This window comes from Bos indicus x Bos taurus, chromosome 7 (genome assembly GCF_003369695.1).
Source record: "Bos indicus x Bos taurus breed Angus x Brahman F1 hybrid chromosome 7, Bos_hybrid_MaternalHap_v2.0, whole genome shotgun sequence".
Lineage (NCBI taxonomy): Eukaryota > Metazoa > Chordata > Mammalia > Artiodactyla > Bovidae > Bos > Bos indicus x Bos taurus.
The window spans coordinates 98522036-98546272 of NC_040082.1; the positions used below are offsets into that span (position 1 = coordinate 98522036).

At 43.5% G+C, this 24237-nt stretch overlaps 2 protein-coding genes across 13 annotated transcripts in view; one reads left to right on the plus strand and one right to left on the minus strand.

Moving 5' to 3' along the window:
* Nucleotides 1–4669, minus strand: part of CACNA1A (calcium voltage-gated channel subunit alpha1 A) — a 379358-nt gene extending 374689 nt beyond the window's left edge. For 8 of the 12 annotated variants that reach the window (XM_027547947.1, XM_027547953.1, XM_027547944.1 and 5 more), the window contains exon 1: nucleotides 4107–4668. The gene's annotated coding sequence lies outside the window, so the exon portion shown is untranslated. Of the gene's footprint in view, nucleotides 1–4106 lie in introns of all 12 variants that reach the window. The other 4 variants (XM_027547946.1, XM_027547955.1, XM_027547945.1 and 1 more) reach the window with 2 other exon arrangements.
* Nucleotides 4670–6059: 1390 nt separating this feature from the next.
* Nucleotides 6060–24237, plus strand: part of LOC113896379 (40S ribosomal protein S29-like) — a 42387-nt gene continuing 24209 nt past the window's right edge. The window contains exon 1 of the mRNA XM_027548584.1: nucleotides 6060–6067. Coding sequence (XP_027404385.1) covers nucleotides 6060–6067 — 8 coding nt within the window. The remainder of the gene's footprint in view (nucleotides 6068–24237) is intronic.

A 24237-nucleotide genomic window follows, 5' to 3' on the forward strand; every position in this document is an offset into this window, starting at 1 on the left:
TGGAAAAGTTCAGACCGCATCCCAGTTCCCAAGAAGGGCAGTATCAAAGAATGTTCACACCATCGGACAATTGTACTCATCTCCCATGCTAGAAAGGTCATACTCAATATCCTGCATGTTACACTTCAGCATTATGTGCACCAAGAGCGTCCATATGTCCAAGCTGGGTTTAGAAAAGACACAGGAACCAGAGATCAAATTGCCAACATTTGCTGGATCATAGAGAAACCAGGGGAATTCTAGAAAAACATCGACTTCTGTTTCATTGACTACACTAAAGCCTTTGATTGTGTGGATCATAACAAACTGTGGAAAATTCTTAAAGAGACGGGAATACCAGACCATATTACCTGTCTTCCTAGAAACCTGTATGCGGGCCAAGAAGCAACAGTTAGAATTCTATACGGAACTGACTGGTTCAGGATTGAGAAAGGAGTACGACAAGGCTGTTTATTGTCACCCTGTTTATTTAACTTATATGCAGAGAACATCATGGGAAATGCCGAGCTGGATGAGTTACAAGCTGGAATCAAGACTGCCGGGAGAAATGTCAACAACCTCAGATACATGGATTATACCACTCTAATGGCAGAAAATGAAGAGGAACTAAAGAGCCTCTTGATAAGGGTGAAGGAGGAGAGTGAAAAATCCGGCTTAAAACTCCATATTAAACTAAGATCATGGCATGCCAGTCCCATCACTTCATGGCAAATAGAAGGGGAAAAGGTGTAAGCAATGATAGATTTCCTGTTCTTGAGTTCTAAAATCACTGTAGATGGTGCATACGGCCATGAAATTAGAAGACGGTTGCTTATTGGCAGGAAAGCTATCACAAACCTAGACAGTGTGCTCAAAAGCAAAGACATCACTTTGCTGACAAATGTCCACATAGTCAAGGCTATGGTCTTTTCACAGTCTTGTACGGATGTGAGAGCTGGACAATAAAGAAGGTAGAGCATTGAAGAACCGATGCCTTTGAACTGTGGTGCTAGAGAAGACTCTGAGAGTCCCTTGAAAAGCAAGGATATCAAACCAGTCAATCCAAAAGGAAGTCAACCCTGAATACTCTTTGGAAGGATTAATGCTGAAGCTGCAATACTTTGGCTACCTGAGGAGAACAGCTAACTCACTGGAAAAGACCCTGATGCTGGGTAGATTGAAGGCAGAAGGAGAAGAGGGTGATGGACGATGAGATGGTTGGATGGCATCACCAATTCAATGGACATGAACTTGGGCAAACTCTGGGAGATGGTGAGGGACAGGGAAGCCTGGGGTGCTGCAGTCCATGGGGTAGTGAAGAATCGAACACAACTTCGCAACTGAACAACAAGTCGGTCATTCAGTAGTGTCCAACTCTTTGTGACTCCATGGACTGTAGCCCACCGGGCTCTGCAGTCCATGGGATTTCCCAGGCAAGAATATTGGAGTGGGTTGCCATTTCCTCCTCCAGGGGATCTTCCTGATCCACAGATTGAAACTGCATCTCCTACATCTCCTGCATTGGCAGACAGATTCTTTCACTGAGCCACCTAGGAAGCCCATAATAAATGAAACTTTACAAAACCACATTACATTCATTAATCAATTCTTGCAAGAATATCAACAACAAACAAGTAGCCAAGATTTAGTGAGCACTTACTGTGTGCCCAGCACTGAGCATCACCTGGCCTGGTCTCCCAGGACCTCTACTATTGGGATGCCACAATTGGCCTGTCAACTAGGAACACTGATGAACAGACTTATGCCCCCAGTTTCTAAGAAACTGATTCTGCCCTGGAAACCAGCTGAAATGCAGATTCTAACTCAATAGGCCTGGGTGGGGCCTGAGACTCTGCATTCGCAGAGTATGCTGTCAGTCCAGGGTCTGCACTTTGAGATGAAGGTCTGAGGATTCTGACCAGCTCCCCTCCCCTCCTCCGCTCAGTTAAGTCAGTCTCGCTGACCGCCATCAGACAGGCTTGGCCTTGCCGGGAGGGGGTTAGGAGAGCATGCCAAGAGCCCTTGCCTGTCACTGTGAAGACAGTTGGCTTGAAAGATCCTGGAATAAGATTTTCTCTCACTTGCCCTCGGCCACTAAGGGCCCTCTTGTCCTGGGGGCTAGCATTTTGAAAAGAATAAGAAAACAAGTAAGTCAAACCTTCTACTGGTGCTATGATGTTCAAGAGCTGCACTTGGCATTACTTTGCAGGTCATTTACCCAGTAATTTGTTCAATGTCAAATCCACCCTTGGGGGACTTCCCTGGTGGTCCAGTGGTTAAGACTCTACACGTCCATTGCAGGGGGCACGGGTTTGATCCCTGCTGGGAGAACTAAGATCCCATATGCCAGTGCTGCCCACCTCCCCCGACTCCACCCCACCCCAAAAAACACACGTTAAGAAAAAAAATCTGCCCTTTGCCTCCAAAACCTTAGTTCTGATCTTTCCACTTACTTTGGGGGAGCAAGAGGGGCAGCACTGAAGTAACCTAGTCTTATCTAGAGGGATGATGGCATTTGCCTCAATATCTTTATGTGCTCAATGACTTGGTCATTTCTGACTCTTTGCAACCCCAAGGACTGTATAGCCCGCCAGGCTTCTCTGTCCATGGAATTCTCCAGTCAAGAATACTGGAGTGGGTTTCCATTTCCTTCTACAAAAAGCAGAGTTAGGCACCATACATTGGGTGGAATACCTTTATGCGTGCCTGTATATCCCAGTGTTTTAGAGGAAAACACCAATGGGATAGTCAGCTACTAAGACCTCTGGAGCTGGGAGCTTTCCTGCAACCCCGGGCTTGGGTTTCGAAAGTCTAGAAGCCAAGTTGGGGGTGAAGGGCCAGAGTCAGCCATAGACACAGGAGACTGCCTTTCTCCCCACCTCCCCACCGCCCCCGCATCCCTCCTCCATCCCCCAGAGACCTAAGACTGTCCCTGAAAGACCCCGCAGGGGAAATGGCAGGTCAGACTCTGAACAGGAAACTCAGGATGGAGCCGGAATACCTAGTGGAGATCCCTACCCCACTCCCACCCCCGCACCTAGGAGCTAAGGAATGAGGCGGCAGCCCAGGGAAGAGCGCCCCCTCTTGTCTGTTCACCACGGCGGAGGCCACTGCCTCTTGGAAGCTATTTGGTCCTCCTGTTTACATTTCCTTTTGATTCCTTCTTCCAGCTCAGTCCCTCAGGAACCCTCAAAGCCCGAGCCCCGGGAAAAGGCAGAGAAGCCCAGCCCGCGGGGTGCTTCCCCCTCCCGCCCCCACCAGCCACGTGTTCTCAGAAGCTGTCAGCGGGCGAGAGCCAGAAAGGAGAGTGATTTCTCTCATTTCTTGAGAAATAAAAGCCACCCGGAGAGTCAGCTCTGTCCAAACATTTCCTAAAGGGAGGGGTTGGTCTAGAGGGGTGCCAAGCACTGTCTCTGCTTTTCATTTGGAGCAAGGGAGGGCAGAATATTAAATATTAAACAGAACAAGAGGTTGCCTAAGACGGCGTAATTATCCTCAACAGCCATCTGCCATCTCCCTTTTTCCAAACGCATTCACGCTGCTTAGAGCACAGCAAACAAGGACCGGCGACACGGGCGATGTGAACTTTTGTTTCCGGGACCACCACCCCGTCCCCCCACCCCACAACAAAGTCGTAGGCGATGGGGGAGGGGAAGGCGCGCAAGATTCTAAGCTTGTCACTTAGTCCAGCCTGCCTGGATCTTAAAGCAAAAAGAGACTAATTTAGACTTGAGTGATGGCCGGGGGCGGGGTGGAGGACAGGAGACGGGGTTGGGGGAGACATTAAAAAAAAGTAGAATTAGACTTAGCTTAGAAACTATCAATATTGGGGAAATGTCACAGGCCCAGAACAGGTGGCAGAGACATCAAGTACTACACGAGGGCTAAGGGCAGTCGAGAGAAAATGAATATTTCAGCAAGAAGTAAAAGCTGGAAATCAGGGTGTCTGCCCCCAGCAAGAGAAACTGCGGAGAGAAATAAACTGCCCACCCCCAAAGAAAAGCTATTCAGAGGAAAGAGGGAGTCATTGGGTTCTTACCTTTGCCTATACAGGTAAGGTTGCAAAAAGGAAATAAAGATTAGACTCCCTGCAAAACTCTGCCCCCCAGATTTTATCGCTCACTCACCTGTGTGGCATGGGCTCTGGCGCTCAGGCTGTTTGGTTAGTAGGCAGCGCAGCGAGTCCTCTGGCTGTCCCGAGGGTCCCACCTTGTCAGCGCCCAGGGGTCCAAGCCAGCAGATGCCCACGCATCCATTGCCTGCCCAATGGAAAGGAAAAGGGGGCCCCGGAGAAAGGAGAGAGAAAGGGGATGCCAAGAGCAGCCAAGCTCGGAGCTGAGGGCTCCCCACAAAGGCAGGTGCCAAATGGGGCTTCTGTGCCAGCTGACAGGGGGGAAAGGGAGAAGGAAGAGGAGGAGGTTTCCCTAATGTTGGGAGGAGACAGGGGAGGACTAACGTGTCATCAGCCCCTGATCATCTCCAGCAAAGTACTTAGTCGGGAACCCAGCACAAGGAGACTATCCAGCCTCCCATCCACAGTGCTCCTCAGGGGAAAATAAAAGGGAATTCTTACTCTCCTCTCTCTGCCCCTTAACACTGGACCGCGACCTCCCAGCACGGGGCAGGACTCTCTGGAAGGATGCTGTGTATCACCCCTCTACCTTCTTCCAGAGCAGCTTCTTTTAAGGAGCCAGAAAAGGCTCTGTCTCTCCTACTTAGTGGGTTTGCGGAAGGGGCGTGTGTAGCAGGCGGGAAGCAGCATGGATGTGGAATCACACTTATAATTTAACCATCTCCCCTCCGCCAGATTACCTAAATTATTGATGCCCTTACAAAAACACTAATTAGAGGACAGCTGCTAACCCCACCCCACCCCCAGCCTCTTCTGTTCTCTGGCGAAATAGCTTTTCTTTGAGCTCCCTCCCACCCCCTTAAGGCAAAGGCAGTTGTATGATTTGAATACAAAGGCAGCAAGAAGAAAATTTGAGTCTTTGGATGCAAAAAGGCAATTGATGGCAAGCTTCACAGGTTTGTTTGCTGCATGCGTAGACTTAGGTTTCCAAAACTGGGGTGACCCCCTTTCTCCTTTTAAAGGAAGCTCCTTTTAAAGATGAGCTGTATGTCTTATAAGAGGCATCTAGGGCAGAGAGAAGCCTCATGTTTTTCGTAAGGTGGAATCAAAATGGGAGGATTTACCTCGCTGGGGAAAGAAGCATTGTTTAGACAGGAGCAATTAAACCTGGGCTGGGTGTTAAGGAATATTAAAGCATTAGTGTTCTTTTTGTAAAGTTTCTTAGTAGTATTTTGATTGTGCTCAGTCCTGTCTGACTCTTCGCTGCCCCATGGACTGTAGCCCGCCAGGCTCATCTGACCATGGGATTTTCCAGGCAAGAATACTGTACTGGGTTGCCACTTCCTACTCCAGGGGATCTTCCCTACCCAGGGATCAAACTCATATCCCTTGTGTCTCCTGCATTGGCAGGTGGATTCTTTACCACTGTTACCACAAGGGAATCCCAGTATTTTGATTATGTTGTTTTTTAAAGTCTTTATGTATTAGGGATGCATATTGAAGTATTTATGCTTAAGGTGATAGGTCGTTTCCAGGAGTAATGAATGCATAAACAAAATTTCAGATCCTCTGTAACAGGGGAGAAGAAATGTGACTCCATATTGAATCTTTTACTTTAACCTTTGTAGTCTATTGCTTTTGCTACAATAATGTTGCCTATAGCCTGAAATATACTGGATAGCCCATTTTCAAGCCTCTGACCTTTAAAGGTATAACACTTTACCATTCACATAGAAATAACAAGTTGCAGAATGTGGAGAAGGAAATGGCAACCCTCTCCAGCATTGTTGCCTGGGAAGTTCCATTCATAGAGGAGCCTGGTGGGTTACAGCCCATAGGGTTGCAAAGAGTAGAACAGGGCTTAGTGACTAAACAACAATTGCAACAAGATGGGTTGACGTTGCTGATGGGAATCACAGGATGTGCAGATTTGGCTTCTTGAAAATGCTGATTCCTCCTGCCTTCCTACAATTTCCTCTTTTTGTGGGGGGAGAGCAAATTAGCCAAGATGGCGTGGTCAGGCTCTCTTGCCCCACAGCCTCTCGCTCTTGCCCCCTGTTTTATAAATGATTATGTAACAGCTGTTTCAGAGGGCAGCTGGCACATTCTGCTGAATATGTGCTTGGGTTCCTCCGACTGAACTTGCTTGGTTTGGATACACATACCAGCTCGCCCTGACCGGTGTCAGTACTGGGTACGCTTCTAGCCATTGGTTCTCATGCTCTGCTGGAAAGACCCCCTGTTGAGTGCCTGCCCCAAACAGTGTACTCTGGCCAAACGTCCATGGATTTCCCCCCTTGTAGCCACAGATGTACTGTGTTTACCAATGTTTGCTGTTTAAATGTTTTTTTCTAATTCCACGTGTTTTCCAATCTCTTTTTATAAGCCCTAGACTACAATAACGGAGAAGGCCATGGCACCCCACTCCAGTACTCCTGCCTGGAAAATCCCATGGGTGGAGGAGCCTGGTAGGCTGCAGTCCATGGGGTCGCTAAGGGTCAGGCATGACTGAGCGACTTCACTTTCACTTTTCACTTTCATGCATTGGAGAAGGAAATGGCAACCCACTCCAGTGTTCTTGCCTGGAGAATCCCAGGGCTGGGGGAGCCTGGTGGGCTGCCGTCTATGGGGTCACACAGAGTCGGACACGACTGAAGTGACTTAGCAGCAGACTACAATAAACACAGTTTGCACCCCCCGCAAAGTTGCAGAACAGAGAATGACATTTGTCTTGCTGGAGGTTTACTTGAACATGGTGACCTGACCTACCCAGACAGCTGCACGAACAAAGGATTCTTGACATCAAGAAGTTTGCAGCAACCAACCACACCTCCTCCCCTTTCAGTATCAAAGAAGCCTGAATTCTAACTCAAGGAAGATGGTTCTTTGGAATATTAGCCCACCATCTTCTCAGTTTGCTGGCTTTCCAAATAAAGTCGATATTGCTTACCCCACAACTTGTTTCTTGATTTATTGGCCTGTTGTGCAGCAAGCAGTAGGAGCTTGGATTCAGTAACACCTCTGTACAGTGGAATATTGTTCAGTCATTAAAAATAATGGTTCCCTGATTGGTGATGGACAGGGAGGCCTGGCGTGCTGCGATTCATGGGGTAGCAAAGAGTTGGACACGACTGAGCGACTGATCTGACTTGATCTGATATGATGGCTCAGACTGTAAAAAAATCTGCTTGAAATGTGGGAGAATCAGGTTCAATCCCTGGTCAGAAAGATCTGATGGAGAAGGGAATGGCAACCCACTCCACTATCCTTGCCTGGGGAATTCCATGGACAGAGGAGCCTGGAGGGGTACAGTCCATGGGATCGCAAAGAGTCAGACATGACTGAATGATTAACGCACACACATTAAAGGTAAAGAAGCACTGAGACATACTACAACATGGCTGAACCTCGAAAACATGATGCTGAGTGAAAGAAGCCAGACACAAAATGTCATGTGGTGTATGATTCCCTTTATATGAAATATCCAAAATAGGCAAATCCACGGAGACAGAAAGTAGATTGGCAGTTGCCAGGAGCAGGGGGATGGGGAGATAGGGGGTGCCTGCTAGTGGGTATAGGGTTGCATTTTGAGGTGATGGAAATGTTGTAAAATGAGATAGAAAAGTGGCATGATACTGTGAATGTACTAAATGCTCTGAATTGTTCTCTTTGAAAGGGTTAGAGACTTCCCTGGTGGTCCAGTGGTTAAAACTTTGCCTTCCAGGGCAGGAGGTTCAAACCAGCCAGGTTCAATCCCTGGCTGGTCAAGGAGCCAAAAAACAAACAGAAACCCCCATAAAACAGAAGCAATATTGTAACAAACTCAATAAAGACTTTAAAAATGATCCACATCAAAAAAATCTTTAGGAACTTCCCTGGTGGGCCAGCGGCTAAGGCTCCAGGGTCCCAGTGGAGAGGGCCTCAAGTTCAATCCCTGGTCAGGGAATTGGATGCCACATGCCACAACTAAGACCTGGCACAGCCAGAAAAAAAAAAAATTGTAAATAAATAAAAAGGTTAATTTCATGTGAAAGGAATTTCCCACCAATTTTTTTTTAATGCAGTGCAAAAGGGAGGGGAAAATAAACATGACCAACACAACATTGCTCACTGAAGAAGCTGGCTTCTGGGGACAAGGGAGTCCACTGTTATTTTCATTGTGTTCTCTTTGCTTTGTGCTTAAAATGTTCTTTTTTTAAAGAGATGGAGGTAAACATTAATTAGGAAAAATGCAGCCCTTGAAGGTGGGTTTGGACCAACATTAGTGGGGTAGAGGGGGATTCTCTGTGGGAGACTGGAACCTCAGTTCAGCAACTAGGTGAACCCCCAGGCTTCAAAGTAACTCAAAGAAAAGCCAGAGTGTGGAGGACAGAGCTGAACTGTGGCAAGCTGTGTGACCCTGAGCAAGTCACTTAAGCCTCCATCACCTCCTGTTCAAAACTAGGATAATAACACTTGAGGAGGACTGTTTTGGGTATAAAATGAGACATATGATATGAAAAGGCATTGTGTGCTGTAAAATGCTCTGCAATGTAAGATGTTATTATTGTTATGCCAGAAGCCAGAAGTCTATGCAATTAGCATTGAATTTTCCTATTTTTAAATCACATGACTTGTATGAGTCACTTGATGATGAACATAAATAGCCATCCTGGTTTCTTTAAAAGTCCTTTGAAAATGTCAAAAAGTTCTGCTTTTTCCTTTATGCAAATGAGGCCATCCTGAGTCAACCAACTTTTAAACTCTTGTGCCTTTTGCAAGAGTTGGTGAATAATAGGTTGGCCTCAATTATTCACTCCTTCCTGTATCCCTCTTCGTCACAGCTTATTGTGAGTGTCATGTATTTCCTCAACCCTTGACTTTGGACTTGCTTTGATCAACAGCATGTGGGCGGAAGTGGCAATAAGCCAGTTCCAAGCCTGGGTCTAAAGAGACCTCCCATGCCCCACCTGCCCTCTTGCTTCTCAAAAGAGTTGTCAGCATGAGCACAACTATCCCAGAATAAATATAAAAGACCAATGGAGCTGAGTCAACCAGTCGAGCCCTATCCAGATTGGCCAACCCAGCAGACTCAGAGGTGCATGGGTATATATGTCTATTGCTTTAAGCCACTGAGCTTTAGGCTTCCCTGGTGGCTCAGATGGTAAAGAATCCACTGGCAATGTGGGAGACCCAGATTCAATCCCTGGGTCAGGAAGATCCCCTGGAGAAGAGAATGACTACTACTCTAGTATTCTTGCCTGGAGAATCCCATGGACAGAGTCACCTGGCAGGCTACATTCCATGCGGTCAAAGAGTCGGACATGGCTGAGCAACAAACACTTCACTTCTCTTCACTTCACTTCACTGAGCTTTGGGGCAGTTTGTAATGCAGCACAATTGCAACAATCTCTTGAGAGTCCCATGGACTGCAAGATCAAACCAGTCAATCCTAAAGGAAATTAACCCTGAATAGTCACTGGGAGGACTGCTGCTGAAGCTGAAGCTCCAATACTTTGGCCACCTGATACAAAGAGCTGACTCATTGAAAAAGACCCTGATGCTGGGAAAGATGGAGGGCAGGAGGAGGATGAGATGGTTGGCATTGAGTTGGCAACACCAACTCAATGGACATGAGTTGAAGGAACTCCAGGAGAAGGTGTAGGACAGGGAAGCCTGGCATGCTGCAGTCCATAGGGTCGCAAAGAGTCAGGCATGACTGAGCAACTGAACAACAACATCTGATCCACTGGCCCAGAGAAGAAGCCCAAAGCCTGTGAAATTCAAGCACAATGAGACTGAATTAAAAATACTTCTGGTGCCCCACTTCTGCATTGTCCCTTCTAATGCTCTGTAGAACTTGCTTTTGTCCCAAATCCCTTGTAAAGAGGGCTGTGCTGCTTGTTATCCCAATCCATGGATTGTTGTCTCTTTAATGAAGGATGTAAAAGCAATGACTATATTTTTGGCAACAAAGTGAGACCCACAGAAAGTTGCTGAATCCTGTGAAGACAGCTCCTAGACATAGGATCTGTGGGTAAAAGAATTTAATGAAGATAGACTTTCACTGTATTTCAGCTTTAGCCTTTCAGATTTGCTCCTCCCTCTGAATCTTATAGGCTTCCTGGTGACTCAGACAGTAAAGCATCTGCCTGCAGTGCGGGGGACCCGGGTTCCATCCCTGGGTTGGGAAGATCCCCTGGAGAAGGAAATGGCAACCCACTCCAGTGCTCTTGCCTGGAAAATTCCATGGACTGAGAGGCTATTCAGAGCCTGGTAGGCTACAGCCCATGTGGTCGCAAAGAGTTGGACACAACTGAGTGACTTCACTTCACTTCACTGAGTCTTAAGACCAGAGATCAAGCCTTGAGCCTTTTGAATGGGAGCACTGACTCCAAGACCCTAGACTACCAGAGAACTAACCCTAGGGAGGATCAAATAGTGAGAACTCACACAAAGGAAACCACTTGAATACAAGACCTGGCATCACCCAACTACCAGTAGCACCCTGTGCAGCACACCTCATCTAAACAACAAACAAAACAAAAATACAAGCCAAATCATCAGCAGACAGGATCACCACCTCACTCAATGCTGCACATCAGAGGAAAACAAACAAACAAACAAAACCTCAGCACAAATCTCACCCTATATAAAACTTACACAAACCACAAGACCAAGCTTCAGTTCAGTTCAGTCGCTCAGTCGTGTCCGACTCTTTGCAACCCCATGAATCGCAGCACACCAGGCCTCCCTGTCCATCACCAACTCCCAGAGTTCACTCAGACTCACGTCCATCAAGTCGATGATGCCATCCAGCCATCTCATCCTCTGTCGTCCCCTTCTCCTCCTGCCCCCAATCCCTCCCAGTATCAGAGTCTTTTCCAGTGAGTCAACTCTTCGCATGAGGTGGCCAAAGTATTGGAGTTTCAGCTTTAGCATCATTCCTTCCAAAGAAATCCTGGGGCTGATCTCCTTCAGAATGGACTGGTTGGATCTCCTTGCAGTTCAAGGGACTCTCAAGAGTCTTCTCCAACACCACAGTTCAAAAGCATCAATTCTTCGGCACTCAGCTTTCTTCACAGTCCAACTCTCACATCCATACATGACCACAGGAAAAACCATAGCCTTGACTAGACGGACCTTTGTTGGCAAAGTAATGTCTCTGCTTTTGAATATGCTATCTAGGTTGGACATAACTTTCCTTCCAAGGAGTAAGCGTCTTTTAATTTCATGGCTGTAGTCACCATCTGTAGTGATTTTGGAGCCCCCCAAAATAAAGTGTGACACTGTTTCCACTGTTTCCCCATCTATTTCCCATGAAGTGATGGGACCGGATGCCATGATCTTCGTTTTCTGAATGTTGAGCTTTAAGCCAACTTTTTCACTCTCCACTTTCACTTTCATCAAGAGGCTTTTTAGTTCCTCTTCACTTTCTGCCATAAGGGTGGTGTCATCTGCATATCTGAGGTTATTGATATTTCTCCTGGCAATCTTGATTCCAGGAAAATTGTGTTTCTTCCAGCCCAGCGTTTCTCATGATGTACTCTGCATATAAGTTAAATAAGCAGGGTGACAATATACAGCCTTGGCGTACTCCTTTTCCTATTTGGAGCCAGTCTGTTGTTCCATGTCGAAGCTTAGGAGGGCAGAAACCAAAAGGAATAAAGAATTCAAATTTGAAGCCTGGGAAAAGGAGACTGCAAACACAGTAAGTTTAAAAAAATAACAATGAAAAGGAACAAACTAGAAACACATAAGTCCAAATAAATGAAGAGTAAATAGGCAAACTACCTGAAAAAGAATTCAGAATAATGATAGTAAAGATGATCAAAAACCTTGAAAACAGAATGGAGAAAATGCAAGAATCAATTAACAAAGACCTAGAAGAATTAAAGAATAAACATACAGAGACAAACAACACAATTACTGAAATTAAAAATACTCTAGAAGGAATCAATAACAGAATATCTGAAGCAGAAGAATGAGTCAGTGGGCTGGAAGATAAAATGCTGGAAATAACTTCTGAAGAGCAGAATAGAGTAGAAAGAATGAAAAGAACTGAGGATAGTCTCCAAGACCTCTGGGATATTATCAAATGCACCAACATTTGAATTATAGAAGTTTCAGAAAAAGAAGAGAAAAATAAAGGGTATAGGAAAATTTTTAAGAGATTATAGTTGAAAATTTCCGCAACATGGAAATGGAAATAGTCAATCAAGTCCAAGAGGAACAGAGTCCCATACAGGATAAACCCAAGGAGAAACACACCAAGACACTAATCAAACTAATAAAGACTAAACACAAAGAAAGAATATTAAAAGTAGCAAGGGAAAAGCAACAAGTAACGTACAAGAGAAACCCCAAAGATTTAACAGCTGATCCTTCAGCAGAAATTCTGCAGGCCAGAAGGGAATGGCAGGATATATTTAAAGTACTGAAAGGGAAAAACCTACAACTAAGATTACTGTACCCGGGAAGGATCTCATTCAAAATTGATGGAGGAATAAAAAGCTTTTCAGACAAGCAGAAGTTAAGAGAATTCAGTATCACCAAACCAGCTTTACAACAAATGTTAAATGGGCTTATATAGACAAGAAATACAAGAGAAGAAAAAAGTTCTACAAAATCAATCTCAAACAATTAAAAAATGGCAATAGGAATATACATATCAATAATTACTTTAAATATAAATGGATTAAATGTTCCAACCAAAGGACACTGACTGGCTGAATGGTTACAAAAACAAGACCCATGTATATGCTGTCTACAAGAAACCCACTTCAGGCTTAAAGACACATATAGACTGAAAGTGAGAGGATGGGAAAATATATTCCATGCAAATGGGAAGCAAAAGAAAGCTGGAGAAGAATACCTCATATCAGACAAAATAGACCTTAAAATAAAGAAGATTACAAGAGATAAGGAAGGACACTACATAATGATCAAAGGATCAATCCAAGAGGAAGACATAACAATTGTAAATATCTATGCACCCAACATAGGAGCACCTCAATACATAAGACAAACACTAACAGACATATAAGGAGAAACTGACAGTAACACAATAATAGTAGGAGACTTTAACACCTGTCACACCAATGGACAGATCATCAAAACAGAAAATTAATAAGGAAACACAAGTCTTAAATGATACACAAGTCTTAGATGAAATGGATTCTCATTGATATCTTCAGGACATTCCATCCAAATGCAGAAGAATACACCTTCTTCTCAAGTGCACGTGGAACGTTTTCCAGAATAGACCACATCTTAGGTCACAAACCAAACCTCAGTAAATTAAAGAAAATTGAAATCACATCAAGCATCTTCTCCAACCACAATGCTATGAGACTAGATATCAATTACAAGAAAAAATTGTAAGAAACACAAACACATGGAGATTAAACAATACATTTCTAAATAACGAATAGGTTACTGGAGAAATCAAAGGTAAGTAAAAAAATTTCTAGAAACAAATGACAATGAAAACATGACAACTCAAAAACCTATGCTGCTGCTGCTGCTAAGTCACTTCAGTCATGTCCGACTCTGTGCACCCCCAGAGACAGCAGCCCACCAGGCTTCCCTGTCCCTGGGATTCTCCAGGCAAGAACACTGGAGTGGGTTGCCATTTCCTTCTCCAATGCATGAAAGTGAAAAGTGAAAGTGAAGTCGCTCAGTTGTGTCCGACTCTTCACGACCCCATGGACTGCAGCCTACCAGGCTCTTCCATCCATGGGATTTTCCAGGCAAGAGTACTAGAGTGGGGTGCCACATTCCAAGAGGGAAGTTTATAGTAATACAATCCTACCTCAAGAAACAAGAAAAACATCGAACAGACAACCTAACTTTATACCTAAAACAACTGGAAAAAGAACCAAACACACACCCACACACCAAAATTAGTAGAAGGAAAGAAATAATACAGATCAGAGCAGAAATAAATGAAAAAGAAATGAAAGAAACAATAGTAAACATTAATAAAATTGAAAGCTGGTTATTTGAGAAAATAAACAAAATTGACAAACCTTTAGCCAGACACATCAAGAAAAAAAGAGAGAAGAATCAAATCAACAAAATTAGAAATGAAAAAGGAGAGATTAAAACAGACAATGAAGAAATACAAAGGATTATAGAGACTATTATGAACAACTATATGGCAATAAAATGGATAAACTGAAAAAAGTGGACAGATTCTTAGAAAAATTCAATCTTCCAAGACTGAACCAGGAAGAAATAGAAGTTATGGACAACCCAATTATAAGTACTAAAATTGAAGCTGTGATCAAAATTCTCCCAAAAAACAAAAGCCCAGGACCAGATGGCTTCAAGGGAGAATTCTATCAAACATTTAGAGAAGAGCCAATGCCTATCCTTCTAAAATTCTTTCAAAAAATTGCAGAGGAAGGAGCACTTCCAAACTCATTCTACAAGGCCACCATTCATCCTGATATCAAAACCAGACAAAGACAACACACAAAAAAGAAAACTACAGGCCAACATCACTGATGAGCATAGATGCAAAAATCCTCAACACAATTTTTGCAAACAGAATTCAGCAACACATGAAAAAGCTCATACACCATGATCAACTTGGATTTGTTCCAGGGATGCAAGGATTCCTAAATGTATGCAAGTCAATCAATGTGATACACCATATTAATAAATTGAAAGATAAAAATCATATGATAATCTCAATAGATGCAGAAGAAGCCTTTGACAAAATTTAGCACCCATTTATGGTTGAAACTCTTCAAAAAATGGGCATAAAAGGAACCTACCTCAACATAGTAAAACCCATATATGATAAGCCTACAGCAAACATTATTCTCAATGGTGAAAAACTGAAAGCATTCCCCCTAAGATCAGGAACAAGACAAGGGTGTCCACTTTCTCCACTATTATTCAATATAATTCCGGAAGTCCCAGCTACAGCAATCAGAGAAGAAAAAAAATAAAAGGATTCCAGATCAGAAAAGAAGTAAGCCTCTCTCTCTTTGCAGATGACATGATACTGTATATAGAAAACCCTAAAGATAGTGTCAGAAAATTACTAGAGCTAATCAGTGAATTTAGCAAAGTTACAGGATACAAAATCAATACACAGAAATCACTTGCATTTCTATATACTAACAATGAAAAATCAGAAAGAGAAATTAAGGAATCATTCCCATTCACCATTGCAACAAAAAGAATTAAATATCTAGAATAAACTTACCTCAGGAGACAAAAGAACTGTACACAGAAAATTATAAGACACTAATGAAAGAAATCAAAGATGACACAAACAGATGGAGAGATATTCCATGCTCCTGGGTAGGAAGAATCAATATTGTGAAAATGACTATACTACCAAATGCAATCTACAGATTCAATGAGATACCTATCAAATTACCAATGACATTTTTCACAGAACTAGAACAAAAAATTTCACAATTCACATGGAAACACAAATGATCCCAAATAGCCAAAGCGATCTGGAAAAAGAAGAATGGAGCTGGAGGAATCAACCTTCCTGACTTCAGATTATACTATAAAGCTACAGTCAACGAGACAGTATGGTGCTGTCACAAAAACAGAAATATTGACCAACAGAACAAGATAGAAAGCCCAGAAATAAATCCACGCACCTATGAGTATCTTTTTTTTTTTAACTTTTAAGGACAAACTTTATTTAAATCTTGTGTCATATTAGTATACTTCTAAATTCAGAGTATTAGTCAAACTGGAACAGCAAAGCTTCAGAAACAAAACAAAAATTTTGTAGGAGTTACTGCTAACAAAGCCATCCCCCCAAGTAGTATCATATAATATGCTTGTCAGAAACCTATAATTTTCTATCTTAAACACTATTATTCAGAAGAAACCAAAATACCCTTTTTTTTTTTTTTTGCAATGTGAGTAATGTGTTAGCAAACTGTTTAGCAAAATAAATCCTCCCAACTGATTAGAAAGACGACATATTTAAAGGGAGAGGAAACATCTCACCTCCACATATACAGAAACAGCACTATGAATGCACCACACAGGCAGTCTAAGATCTGTTTTGTTTTCAACACAAAGTTTTCAAAAATGACAATTTCTCGTGTCTACACCTCTCAATTTTTTCAAATATTTTTGTTGGTCTGGTAAAGATGGCACTTATTGCAGAGCAGCTTTGGACTGACTGATCACACGTACAGATCCACAGTTAAATCTCTGTCATCTCCAGGCCTCTTTTCTCAGATGGACTCTAATCCAATTTGGGTATACCGTTCCAGACATCTCAGTGTTCACCACCTCCTCTATGCCATTTGAAAGGTCCAAAACCTTTGTGCCCTCTTCAGTTATTTCCAAAATCTCACATTTAGACCACATGCTTCTGAGACTTGACCACACAACACATTTGGATCTGACAGTAAATCCATTCAGAGTGTACATGTTCTCTGGTTGAGCCATCCGCGCTAACTGGTAAGACCTGTCGGCTGGGCCAACCACTCAGGGTTGCTCCGCTGTGCAGGCATTTGCAGCGCAAGGTGCCCTCATGGGTACCTTATTGTTGACAAAGGAGACAAGTATACGCAATGGGGCAAAGACAGCCTCTTCAATAAACGGTGCTAGGAACTGGACAGCTACATGTAAAAGAAAGAAATTACAACACTTCCTAACATCAAACACAAAGATAAACTCAAAATGCATTAAAGACCTAAATGTAAGACCCAAAACTATAAAACTCTCAGAGGAAAACACAGGCAGAACACTGGATGACATGAATCAAAGCAAGATCCTCCATGACCCCCCTCCTAGAGTAACGGAAATAAAAACAAAAGTAAACAAGTGGGACATGATTAAACTTAAAAGCTTTTGCACAGCAAAGGAAACTACAAGCAAGGTGAAAAGACAACCCTCGGAATGGGAGAAAATAATAGCAAATGAAACAGCTGACAAAGGATTGATTTCCAAAATATACAAGCAGCTCATACAACTCAATACCAGAAAAACAAACAACCCAATCAAAAAGTAGGAAAAAGACCTAAACAGACATTTTGCCAAAGAAGACATACAGATGGCTAACAAACACATGAAAAGATACTCAACATCACTCATTATTAGAGAAATGCAAATCAAAACCACAATGAGATATCACCTCACACCAGTCAGAATGGCCATCATCAAAACGTTTACAAACAATAAATGCCGGAGAGGGTGTGGAGAAAAGGGAAAGCTCTTGCACTGTCAGTGGGAATGTAAATTGATACAGCCACTATGGGAGATGGTATGGAGAGTCCTTAAAAAAATAGGAATAAAACCACCATATGACCCAGCAGTCCCACTCCTAGGCATATACTCTGAGGGAACCAAAATTGAAAAAGACACATGTATCCCATTGTTCATTGCAGCACTATTTACAATAGCTAGAACATGGAAGCAACCTAGATGTCCATCAACAGGTGAATGGATAAAGAAGTTGTGGTACATATACACAATGGAAAATTACTCAGCCATAAAAAGGAATGCATTTGAGTCAGTTCTGATGAGGTGGATGGACCTGGAACCTATTATACAGAGTGAAGTAAGTCAGAAAGAGAAAGATAAATATCGTATTCTAATGCATACATATAGAATCTATAAAAATGGTACTGAAGAATTTATTTACAGGGCAGCAGTGGAGAAACAGACATAGAGAACAGACTTATGGACATGGGGAGAGGGGTGGAGAGGGTGAGATGTATGGAAAGAGTAACATGGAAACTCATATTAGCATGTGTAAAATATATAGCCAACAGGAATTTGCTGTATAGCTCAGGAAACTCAAACAGGGCTTCTGTATCAATCTAGAGAGGTGGGATGGGGAGGGACATGGGAGGGAGGTTCAAAAAGGAGGGGATATATGTGTACCTATGGCTGATTCATGTTGTTGTATGGCAGAAACCCACACAAAATTGTAAAAATTTTACAAACAAAAAAATAATTAATTAAATAAATTTACTTCTTCAGAAAAAAAATTACTTTTAATTTTCTTTTTACTGCTTACAAGTAAAAAGAAAGATGCTTCCCATTGATTTGTTGTGACAGTTTCTCCATGCTATGAGCAGTTATATGCATGCGGTAAAACAATGTACATTGAGATGGAGTAACCATTTCATCTCTTTCGCACAGTCTAGATATTGCTTCCATGTCTAAACATTCTATATAAGCAGCGTATAATCAAGGCACCTAGAGTGAATTTTTACGTGGACTTATTAAAGTATTGATGAGTCAGTTGAACTGAGGTGGATTAACCTAGAGCCTGTTATACAGAGTGAAGTAAGTTATAAAGAGAAAAACAAATATCGTATATTAATGCACACACATACACATATATATACAGAATCTAGAAAAATGGTGCTGATGAAACTATCTGCAGGGCAGGAATAGAGATGCAGATGCAGAAAATGGACTTGAGAACACAGCAGGGAAAGGAGAAAGTGGGACTAATTGAGGCAGTAGCATTGACATATATACACTACTATGTGTAAAATAGGGCTTCCCTAGTGGCTCAGACGGTAAAGCATCTGTCTGCAATGCAGGAGACCTGGGTTCGATCCCTGGGTTAGGAAGATCCCCTGGAGAAGGAAATGGCAGCCCACTCCAGTATTCTTGCCTGGAAAATCCCATAGACCGAGGAGCCTGGTAGGCTACCGTCCATGGGGTCGCAAAGATTCGGACACGACTGAGCGACTTCACTCACTCATGTGTAAAATAGATAAGTAGTGGGAAGCTGCTATATAACACAGGGAGCCCAGTCTGGCACTCTGTGACCACCTAGAGGGGTAGGATGGGGGTGGGGTGGGAGGGATTCGAGAGGGAGGGGATATATATTCTTATGGCTGATTTGCATTGTTGTACAGCAGAAACCAACACAACACTGTAAAACAATTATCCTCCAATTAAAAAGTTTAAAACAGAATTTCAAAGGAATAAAGATGAAAGTCACTCAGTTTTATCCAACTCTTTGCGACCCCATGGACTATACAGGCCAGGGAATTCTCCAGGCCAGAATATTGGAGTGGGTAGCCATTCCCTTCTCCAGCAGATATTCCCAATCCAGGAATTGAACTGGGTCTCCTGCATTGGAGGCAGATTCTTTACCAACTGAGCTATCAAGGAAGCCCAAAGAAAGATGAAGTTGGCCCAACAGATAAAGTCTGGGTACCTTCTCAACAATTTCCACTGCTTTTCCAATTCTGCCCACAAAAATGATGACTGAAGACGTTTTAGAAGGCAGTGTAACGTGCTGAGCCAATCAGAAGACTGGGAGGATAATGGTCAGCCAGTTCAGACATATCCAGGATGGTACTTCATTTAATTCCCACTTAAATCAGCTGCACCCACTGCAAGAAAGGCTGGAGAATGTATTCTAGCTGCATCCCTGAGAAGAAGAGGGGGTGGATTTTGGTAAATGCTCAGCAGTCATTGCTGGAATGATTTAATGTGTGGTGAGATCACTTAATAAACTTTCTGCGAGATGCTAAGGTGTTCAATAAACGTGTTCTCCCCACTGAACATTTAGCCAAAAAACTAGGCCTCAGGGGCTTCATACCAGCTGTTCCCTCTGCCTAAAATTCCCTTGTCTCAGGGAACCCACAAGCTCACCCCATCACTTGTTCAGGTCTCTGATATAATACTGTAATGGAGTGGGACCCTATGGTCCTTCCCACCATGTCCTCCACCTGCCTTTTGTGAAAAAACTTTACCCACAGAGTAAGTTTAATCAGAGAAGCAAGAAAACGCAGAAACAAAGACAAGCAGTCAAACAAGACTACACAACAATAGTTTAGTCAGTAACCAAAGTCCAGGCCCTTTAGTTCCTTCCCAAGGGCTACAGATAATATTCTGAGCCACATTCTGTGAGCTGTCTGGTAGATACTGAAACCCCCACCAGGTGGAAGAAGTTAACGACATGATGACCAAACTTTAGCCGTGACATAAGCTTCCACAGTTCCAAGAACTGGCCTCAAGGAAATGGGGACAAACTGACCCTGGAACTGAAGATTAACTCGACTAAAAACAATCAAGATGGGGGAATTCCTTAGTGGTCCAGTGGTTAGGATGCTGCGCTTTCTCTCCTGGGGTCCCAAGTTCAATCACTGGGCAGGGAACTAAGATCCCACAAGCTGTGAGGCAGGGCCAAAAAAAAAATCAAGATGACATTTGTCAGACTGCATGAGCAATTTCAAGATGATTGTCAGAGCTGACTGTGCTTTTTCTGCATGTATTCCCCTCCCTCCATCTATAAAAGCTCTTGCCCGCTGATTGTCAGTGGCCTTCCCAGGGCGGGGACTGTGTGAGAGGGGAAAAGCGGGGCTCAGGTGGAAAGTGGTGGAGTGCAGAAGGGGGAGGTCAGCCTTTGGACCCACCTCCCCGACCCACTTCAGTTGCCAACATCCCAGATAAAGTAAACTTTCCCTTCCACCGACTTTGCCCCTTTATGCACTTGTGAGCAGTGAGCAGCTGGACCCCCACTTTCATTAACAATATCACTCACTCAGAGAGGTCATTTCTGTACCTAACCTGAAAACCAGCGTCTTTTAATTTAATGGCTACAGTCACCATCCACAGTGATTTTGGAGCCCAAGAAAATAAAATCTGTCACTGTTTCCACTTTTTCCCCTTCTATTTGCCATGAAGTGATGGGACTGGATGCCATGATCTTAGTTTTTCAAACATTGACTTTTAAGCCAGCTTTTTCACTCTCCTGTTTCACCCTCGTCAAGAGGCTCTTTAATCAAGCCATGGTTTTTCCAGTAGTCATGTATGGACTATAAAGAAGGCTCAGTGCCGAAGAATTGATGCTTTCAAACTGTGGTGCTGGAGAAGACTCCAGAGTCCCTTGGACTGCAAGGAGATCAAACCCGTCAAAGGAAATCAGTCCTGAATATTCATTGGAAGGATTGATGCTGCAGCTAAAGCTCCAATACTTTGACCACCTGATGTGAAGAGCCAACTCAACTGGAAAAGATCCTGATGCTGGGGAAAACTGGGGGCAAGAGGAGAAGGGGGTGACAGAGGATGAGATGGTTGGATGGCATCACGGACTCAATGGACATGAGTTTGAGCAAACTCCAGGAGATAGTGAAGGACAGGAAAGCCTGGCATGCTGCAGTCCATGGGGTTGCAAAGAATCGGACATGGCTTAGCGACTGAACAACAACCACATTGGTTGTTACTCAGGAGAACACTCACCAGTACGCCAGGAGACAATAAAACCCAGTGATGTCATTCTTACTGGTTAGCCTCCAACGGCACAGAACAAGGTGGAAAACAGGAGAGAGTGGAACTGGATGGCAAATGGAGTTTTAACGAGTTTTTTGTTGCCAGAGCACCATCAGTTACTTTCTGAATCCCTGTGATTCAGGTCATTTTTCTTAGCAGTGTGCTTGACCTGATTTTTTTTTCTCTTCGCTGGCTACCAAAGGGAACAGATACAAAAGGGAAAATACATTCTCCAAGGAATCCCCAGTAAACCATTTTTATTGCCATGTAGTTGCTCTGCAATGTTGTGTTCATTTCCGTTACACAGCAAAGTGAAGCCACAAGTGTCTATATATATCCCCTCTTCCTTGGATTTCCTTCCCATTTAGGTCCCCACAGAGCACTGAGTAGAGTTCCCTGTGCTATACAGTAGGTTCCATTAATTATCTATTTTATATATAGCAGTGTATATATATCAATCCCAATCTCCTAATCCATCCCACTCACCCCCAATAAATCTTAAGAACTGTTCCACATACACATTTACATCTATAGTGATCTCTCTCGTTAAGCCAGCTCTCCCAAAGGAAGAGGGTCATTACTCTGTTTATGTTCTCCCAATCATGTTTCCTTTGGCCGAAAGAGCAGGCAGCTGGCCAAACATATCATGCCCTCCAGCATGGTGGAGGTCACTCTCTGAGTCCCATAGCTGAAACTGCACACACGGAGCTGCTGGGAAATACGACACTCTGACACCATCCACCGCCCACACGGCGAATGTCTTTGCCAGCCACCCAGGCTGGAGAATTGCTGCTTATAAATCCCGAGCAAAGTCCAATCTCTCTGTAAAGTGAGGGGGAGGCAATCAGGAGAGAGGAAAGCAAGAGATCAAAATGCTAGATGAAATGCCCCCGTCCCTTACTTGTGTGAGCCAATCATTTAACCAAGAAAGGACACAGTGAAAGCGATCAAACTCTGGAATTGAATCTGTGGTCAGACCCCCAGCTTTGGCACATCCTATCTTAATAATTTATATATATATATACACACACATATATATATACATGTATATATATATACATGTACATATGTGTGTGTGAGTATGTATGTGGTATAATTAATTTTATTGGATATAGTTGATTTACAATGATGTGTTGGTTTCTGCTGTATAACAAAGTGAACCCTAAGTTGCTGTTTTAGTTTTCTAGGTCAGCCAGGATGAACTACAATTGGCCCTCGGCATATGTGGGTTCTAGGGATTCCAGGGATTCAACCAATCCTCAGATCTGGGGACCCATGAATTCATAAATCCAACTGTAAGGGATTTGAACATCCCTGAGTTTTGGTACCCGTGGGGGTGCTGAAAAGAATGCCCCACAGATACTGAAGGAAGACTGGGACATTTAAACAATCAAACTGTTCACTCGTGGTGCTGGAGACTAAAAGTCCAAACTCAAGCCGGCAACGGCACTGGTCCTTTCTGAGAGCTGTGAGGGAAGAGTCCGCTCCCGCCTCTCTCCTTGGCTTCTAGATGGCTGTCTTCATGCTCACATGGCATTCTCCCTATAGGCATGGCTGTGACTGTGCTTCCCATTTTTTACAAGGACATCAGTCATATTGGATTAGAGTCCACTCTAATGACCTCATTTTAACCAGTTACATCTGCAATGACCCTATTTCCAAATACGGTCAGGTTCCCATGTTCTGGGAGATAGGGCTTCAAGGTAAGACTTTCAAGTATGCTATGGACTGAATGTATTCCTCCAAAAGTCATATGTTGAAATCCTAACCCCAATGTGATGGAATTGCCGGTAGGGGATCTTTGGGTGGCAATCAGGCTATCAAGGTGGAGCCTTCTAGAGTGGGATTCAGATTCATGTCCTTTTTTGTTGTAGATTTATTTATTTATTGGCTGTATTGGGTGTTCATTCCTACATGTTAGCTTTCTTCAGTTCAGCAAGCAAGGGCACTATTCATAGCCACGCGCAGCCTTCTCACTGCAACGGCTTCTCTTGTTGTGCAGCGTGAGCTCTAGGGTGCGCAGGCTTCAGTAGCTGTAGTACATGGGCTCAGTGGTTGCAGCTTCCAAGCTCTAGAGTGCTGGCTCAGTAGCTGTGGCACATGGGCTTAGTTGCTCTGCAACATGTGGGATCTTAGTTCCTGGGCCAGAGGTTGAACCAGTGTCCCTTGCATTGCAAGGTGGATTCTTAACCACTGGACCACCAGGGAAGTCCTGATTCATGTCCTTTTAAGAAGAGACCCTAGAGGGCTCCCTCATCCCTTCTGCCACCTGAGAACACAAGGAGAAGTTGGCCATCTAGGAAGCAGGCGCTCGACAGGTACTGAATCTATAAGTGCCTTGATCTTGAACTTCCCAACCTCCACAACTGGGAGAAATAAATTCTGTTGTTTTTAAGCCATCCAGACTATCATATTCTGTTATAGCAGCCTGAAGGGTCTAAGACTGTGGGGAAAAATTATTCAATCCATAACAGTTACTATGAAGCCTTATAAAATTAAAAATCTTGAATGGATAATCATGATGAAGGGATTATTAAATAAGAAAGCACTTTATGGGGCTTGCCTGGTGGCTCAGTGATAAAGAATTTGCCTGCCAATGCAGGAGACACAGGTTCCATCCCTGATCCGGGAAGATCCCACATGCTGCAGAGCAACTAAGCCTGTTGGCCACACCTATCTAGCCTGTGCTCGAGAACCCAGAAATCGCAACTATTGAAGCCCACACACCTAGAGCCCATATTCTGCAACAAGAGTTGTCACTGCGATGAGAAGCCTGCACATCACAACCAGAGAGCAACCCCACATCACAACCAGAGAGCAACCCCAGCTGGCCTCAACTAGAAAGTCCATGCACAGCAATGAAGACCCAGCACAGCCAAAAATAAATAAATAAATACAATTATTTTTAAAAAGACATCACTTTACTGTCCCCCACAAAGTGGGTCCTTAAAAACGGTTGGTCTGGCAAA